The 6,581-nt window shown below is 50.2% G+C and overlaps 1 protein-coding gene across 1 annotated transcript; it reads left to right on the top strand.

Annotated features, from left to right (window-relative positions):
* Window positions 1–1,036: 1,036 nt before the first annotated feature.
* LOC311198748 (olfactory receptor 14A16-like) lies at window positions 1,037–1,963 on the top strand (the record flags this gene model as incomplete). Its single annotated transcript, XM_084272753.1, has 1 exon — window positions 1,037–1,963. One exon carries the CDS (start codon window positions 1,037–1,039, stop codon window positions 1,961–1,963), a length of 927 nt encoding a protein of 308 aa, XP_084128879.1.
* Window positions 1,964–6,581: the final 4,618 nt, after the last annotated feature.

Genomic DNA, 6,581 nt, shown 5'->3' with positions numbered 1-6,581 from the left:
GCAGTGTAAGGTCCTTCTTCTGTAAGAAAGTGCTGCATGGGTCAGATTTGCTCCCAGCTCCAGCTGATCCTTGAGAAATGGCAAAGGGACATTGAGGAACAACACCAAGGAAGCATTTTCCTGTAGGTAGAGTGTTTGCTTTCCCTTTTCCTCTCCTGTGGGCTATGCGGACTTATTTCTCCCCAGAGGAATATGCAATGGAAACCCAATTATCATTAAGATGTTGTATTTTTGCCTGAGCCCTGCACACACAGAGAGGTTCCCAGGGCAGCACCCTGATGCCAGGAGGGGCCTGCAGACAAGATCTAAACACAGAGCAGGTTAGATGAAGTCTGTGAGCACAGACCAGGAGATGATATGGGCAAAAAGAAGCAGCTGCAGGGACAGCTCCAGGCAGCAGAGATATTGGGAAGTGAGGGGGAAGGAGCTGCTCCAAGAAATTCCATGGCAGTGAGGATTTGGTATCTCCCTGACATCCCACACAGTGCAGACCCTAATCTACTACAAACAACACCAGGTTCTGATCACAGAGCATCAAAAACAAGGCAGCTGATACCAGGGCTGATGGACAGAGCAGCTCTCCCCACTCTGCACTCAGGGGAAGGTTTCACTGGCACTGCAGCAGCAATGTCAGGGAGTGCTGACAGAAGAAACACTCCTCAGGTACAGGCAGGAGAAAACCAAAGCTCCAAAGCTCTGCTCTGCCCTCAGGTTAAACTGGAGTGACAGTGCTGAAAAGCTCATTCCTATCCACAGGGAATTTAGTCTGAGATCACAACATCCTTCTATGTACTGACTGCTGTCAGGCAGGACTGAGTTCTCGAGAGCCACAGCTGACCCTCCTCCCAGCAGTGACACACTCAAGCCAGCAGAAAGCAGAGATCCCAAAAGGGACCTGCCAAAAGTCTTCCAGAATACAGAGAGTCAATATGAGGCTATGCTCTAAGAATTACAAGTGATTGTGCTCAAAACAGAGTTCCCTAGCTTTTAACTGCCTTTTCCCCCTTGGACAGGTCACCACACTTGACAGCAGCAGATGTCCAACAGCAGCAGCTCCATCAGCCAGTTCCTCCTCCAGCCCTTTGCAGACACACGGGAGCTGCAGCTCCTGTACTTCTGGCTCTTCCTGGTGATCTACCTGGCTGCTCTCCTGGGCAATGGCCTCATCATCATCACCATAGCCTGTGACCACCACCTCCACACCCCCATGTACTTTTTCCTCCTCAACCTCTCTTTTACTGACCTTGGCTTCATCTCCACCACTGTTCCCAAATCCATGGCCAATTCCTTGTGGGACACCAGGGCCATTTCCTACACAGGATGTGTGGCTCAACTCTTTTTCTTTGTATTTTTGATCACAACAGAGTTCTGTCTTCTCACTGTCATGGCCTATGACCGCTACGTTGCCATCTGCCACCCCCTGCACTACGGGACCCTCCTGGGCAGCAGAGCTTGTGTCCACACGGCAGCAGCTGCCTGGGCCAGTGGGTTTCTCTGTTCTGTGCTGCAAACAACCAATACATTTTCACTGCCCCTCTGCCATGGCAATGCTGTTGACCAGTTCTTCTGTGAAATCCCCCAGATCCTCAAGCTCTCCTGCTCAGAGATGCACCCAAGTGAAACTGGATTTACCGTGGTCGGTGTCTGTTTAGGTTTTGGGTGTTTTGTGTTCATTGTGGTGTCCTATGTGCAGATCTTCAGGGCTGTGCTGAGGATCCCCTCGCAGCAGGGACGGCACAAAGCCTTTTCCACCTGCCTCCCTCACCTGGCCGTGGTCTCTCTCTTTGTCAGTACTGGCATGTTTGCCTACCTGAAGCCCCCCTCCATCTTCTCACTAAGTCTGGACATGTTGGTGTCACTTCTTTACTCGGTGTTTCCACCAGCAGTGAACCCCCTCATCTACAGCATGAGGAACCAGGAGCTCAAGATTGCCACATTGAAACTGATGACCAGATGTTTCTAAGCAGCAATAAACTGATCATCTTCTTCTGCATATTGCTGGGCCTGTCACTCACATTAGGCTCAGTTTGTGTTTAATAGGTTCTTTAGTTGTTGGGTTTTTTTTCTGTTTGCCTTATTTTTAATAATATTGGATAATTATGTATCTCCAGGTCATGTGTGACCCGGACACTTTGTAATGAGGAGCTGTGCTCTCTTTCCATCATTTCTGCCTAGAAAGGTGTACACATTTTTCTTTCTTTTATTTTCTCCTGACATTTATAGAATATTTACTGGCTCATCTGCATCATCTGATTCACTCGACTCTGTGTCTGAAATGGCAATGCTTTCCCAGCATGACTGCTGCAGTTCTGTGTGATTGGGTTAAATGCAGAAGAGGGGTGCTGCTGAGATGGCTTCTGCAAAAAGCAGCTAGAAGCTCTCTGCAGGCCCCAGAAGGAAAACATTGGATGATTCAAGGCCAAAGTTGCTGCTGACCAGGGCCGAGCCAATCGGAGATGGTCACAGCGCCTCTGGGAATCATATGTAAGAGAAAGAAAACTGCAGGCAGGTGCATTTTGGGATGGGAGTGAAATGATTTAACAAGCTGTGTGACACCAAGGCCAAGCCCAAAGTAGAGGGAGGGAAGAATGAGGCACTCCGGGTGTCAGAAAGAGAGATTCCCCTGCATCCCATGGAGAAGACCATGGTGGAGCGGGTGTCCCCTCGCAGCCCATGGATAAGGACAGGGAGCAGAGATATCTATGGCCTGTGAAGAGATCCACACCTCAGCAGGTTTTCTGGGGGGACTTTTGACTTTGCAGGGAACCAGGCCGGAGCAGTCTGGGTCCAAAAGTCAGCACCCATGGAAGGGAATCCTGCTGAGGGGCCTGTGGTGAGAAGATGACTCCCTGATAGAGAGGACTGACGCTGCAGATGTTTGTAGAGGACTGTCTCCCTTGGGTGGGACTCCACAGTGTCAAAGGGGAAAGGTGTGTGTGTGGAATGCACCCCCCACCCCAGCTAAGACGGAAGACAACTCAGGAGGAACAGAGTGAAAACCCCCATTCCCCATTCCCTGCCCCTGCAGCGATGGCGGGGGAAGAAGGGAGCAAATTTACGATTAAATCCAAGTGTACAAAAAGGTGAGGGGTGGGGGGAAGTAGAAGTGTTAAGATCTGGAGAAGGAAAGCAGCTTGTGAGGAACTTCTGAAACCCCACTCCCCATTCCCTGCCCCTGTTTCGGAGGGGAAGAAGGGAGTAAACAGAATCACTGAATCACAGAATCTTAGGGGTTGGAAGGGTCCTCAATAGATCATCGGGTCCAATCCCCCTGCCAAAGCAGGCTCCCTATCTCGCGTTACACAGATAGGCATCCAGACGAGACTTGAGCATCTCCAGAGAAGGAGACTCAACCACCTCCCTGGGCAGCCTATTCCACTGCTCCGTCACCCTTACTGTGAAAAGTTCTTCCGCATGTTGGTGCAGAACTTCCTATGCTCCAGCTTACGGCCATTGCCCCTAGTCCTGTCCCCACAGACAATGAAAAGGGGCTGGCCAATTCCCCCTGCATCCCATGTCTAAGATATTTATAAACACTAATTAGGTCGCCCCTAAGCCTTCTTTTCTCCAGGCTGAACAGACCCAGCTCACTCAGCCTTTCCTCATATGGGAGATGTTCCAGGCCCCTAATTATCTTCGTTGCCCTTCTCTGGACTCTCTCCAGAAGGTCCCTGTCTTTTTTATACCAGGGAGCCCAGAACTGGACACAATACTCCAGGTGGGGCCTGACCAACACAGAGTAGAGGGGGAGGATCACTTCCTTCGACCTGCTGGACACACTCTTCTTGATGCCCCCCAGGATCCCATTGGCTCTCAGCCCCCAGAGCACACTGCTGGCTCATAGCCAACCTGTCATCAACCAGGACCCCCAGGTCCTTCTCCACAGAGCTCCTTTCCAGCAGGTCATCCCCCAGCCTGTACTGATACAGTTCCTCCCCAGGTGCAAGACTTTACACTTGCTCTTGTTGAACTTCATTAGATTTCTCCCTGACCAGTTCTCCAGCCTGTCCAGGTCTCTCTGGATGGCAGCACAGTGTTCCTGCGTGTCAGCCACTCCTCCCAGCTTTGTATCATTGGGTACTTGCTGAGGGTGGATGCAATACCCTCATCAAGATCGTCAATGAAGATATTAAACAGGACTGGACCCAACACCGAGCCCTGGGGAACACCGCTAGTCACAGGCCTCCATTCAGATTCTACTCCACTGATCACGACCCTCTGAGCCCGGTCCGACAGCCAGTTCTCAACCCACCTCACGGTCCACTCATCTATCCCTTGTTCCCTCAGCTTCTCTATAAGGATATCGTGGGAGACAGTATTGAAAGCTTTGCTAAAGTCAAGGTAGATGACATCCACTGCTCTCCCTCCATCCACCCAGTTGGTGATGACATCATAGAAGGCTATGAGATTGGTCGAGCACGATTTCCCCTTGGTGAATCCATGCTGACTACTCCTCATGACCTTCTTCTCTTCCAGTTGTTTGGAGATGGCATCCAAAACAAGCTGTTCCATCACCTTTCCAGGGACAGAAGTGAGGCTGACTGGCCTATAGTTACTGGTATCCTCCTTGCCTTTTTTAAAGACTGGAGTCACATTGGCTATCCTCCAATCTTCAGGCACTTCTCCTGTATTCCAGGACCTATGGAAGATGATAGAGAGCGGCTCAGCAATCACCTTCTCCAGCTCTCTCAGCACACGTGGGTGTATCCCATCCGGGCCCATGGATTTGTGTGCATCCAATCCTTTGAGTCGCTCCTGGACCACCCCTACCTCAACTAGAGGTGAGCCATTCGTTCCCCAACAACGCCTACTTTCGTCTGGTATCTGTGGGTCCCGAGAAGCCTTCGGAGTAAAGACCGAGGCAAAGAAGGCATTCAGTATCTCCACCTTCTCATCATCTCCCGTTACCAAGACACCCGCCTCATTCAACAAGGGACCTACATTATCCCTGGTCATCCTTTTACTATTCACATACCTGAAAAAACTCTTTTTATTATCCTTTATGTCCCTTGCCAGCTTAATTTCTAAGCAGGCCTTAGCCCTCCTAGTTGCATCCCTGCAGGCCCTGGCAACATCCTTATATTCATCCCATGATCTTAGACCCTGTTTCCACAGTTTATAGGTCTTCTGCTTCCCTTTGAGTTTACTCAAAAGCTCCCTGCTTATCCACGCAGGTCTTCTGCCTCTCCTTCCCGATTTCTTACTCAAAGGGATGCACCTATTCTGTGCTTGGAAGAAGCGCTGTTTGAATGTTAGCCAGCTCTCACAGGCTCCCATTCCTTCAAACAGAGCAGCCCACGGGATAGCCCCTATTTGATTTCGGAGGAGATCAAAGTTAGCTCTTCCAAAATTCAGGGTAGCTATCCTACTTTTTGGCTTGCCTCTTCCACTCAGGATCTTGAACTCGATCATTTCATGGTCGCTTTGTCCTAAGCTGCCCCCGACCTTCACTTCCCTAACGAGCCCATCCTTGTTAGTAAGAACAAGGTCACGCACCCGCCCTCTCCTCATAGGTTCCTGCACCATCTGTATCAGGAAGTTGTCTTCCATATACCGCAGAAATTTCCTGGACTGCATACGACTGGCTGTATTGCTTGCCCAGCAAATATCTGGGTAATTGAAATCCCCCATAATGACCAGCACCTGCGATCTTGAGGCTACTTCCAATTGCTTATAAAATGCACTATCAACCCACTCCTCTTGCTCAGGGGGCCTGTAGTACACACCCACGACTACGTCACATGTGCTGGCCTGCCTTTTAATTCTTACCCACAAGCTCTCGACAAGTGGTTCATCCCTACCCAGGTGGAGCTCAATACATTCTAGCATAAAGAGCAACTCCTCCACCTCGTCTCCCTAGCCTATCTTTCCTAAAAAGCACGTAGCCATCCATGGTAGCGTGCCAGTCATCCAGGCTGTCCCATCACGTCTCAGTGATTGCAATGAGATCGTGGCCCTGTGACTGCACAAAGATCTCTAATTCTTCTTGTTTGTTCCCCATGCTACGTGCGTTTGTATAAAGGCATTTTAGTGGGGCAGCAGATGCAGATATCCCCAACAGCTCACAGCGAGTTTTTCGATAGGGGATTGGCAAAAGCGGCTCCACTGAGGAGTTCACGGGGTAATCCACAGAGTGATCCCTCCTCTCATGTGGAGCAACATCCCCAAGTCTGCCATTGTGTTGTTGGCATTTATCTATTTCCACCATCAACTCGTGCTGTGACTCCCAAAGCACCTGCCTTACCCCAGCGGCCTTTGTAATATCCCCTTCCCCCTTCCTAACTAGTTTAAAGCCCTATCAATGAGCCCTTCCACCTCCTGAGCTAGGATCCGCTTTCCTCTATGGGACAGGCGAGCCCCATTAGCAGTACTCATGTCCAGAGCAGAGTACACCATCCCCTGGTCAAAAACCCCAAATTTCTTGTGCAGGCACCAGCCTTTCAACCACTGATTCAATTCATGAGTTCTCCTGACCCGCTCTGAACCCCACCTCCCACAAGTGGGGATAGATGAAAATATTATTTGGGCACCCGCCTGTGACGGAAAGACACTGAACCACAGGTTTTTAAAATAGAATTAAT

Source organism: Gallinula chloropus (assembly GCF_964237585.1).
Source record: "Gallinula chloropus genome assembly, chromosome: 18".
Classification (NCBI taxonomy): domain Eukaryota; kingdom Metazoa; phylum Chordata; class Aves; order Gruiformes; family Rallidae; genus Gallinula; species Gallinula chloropus.
Note: the sequence above shows the minus strand (reverse complement) of the source record. Positions and strands in the feature narration are given on the sequence as shown.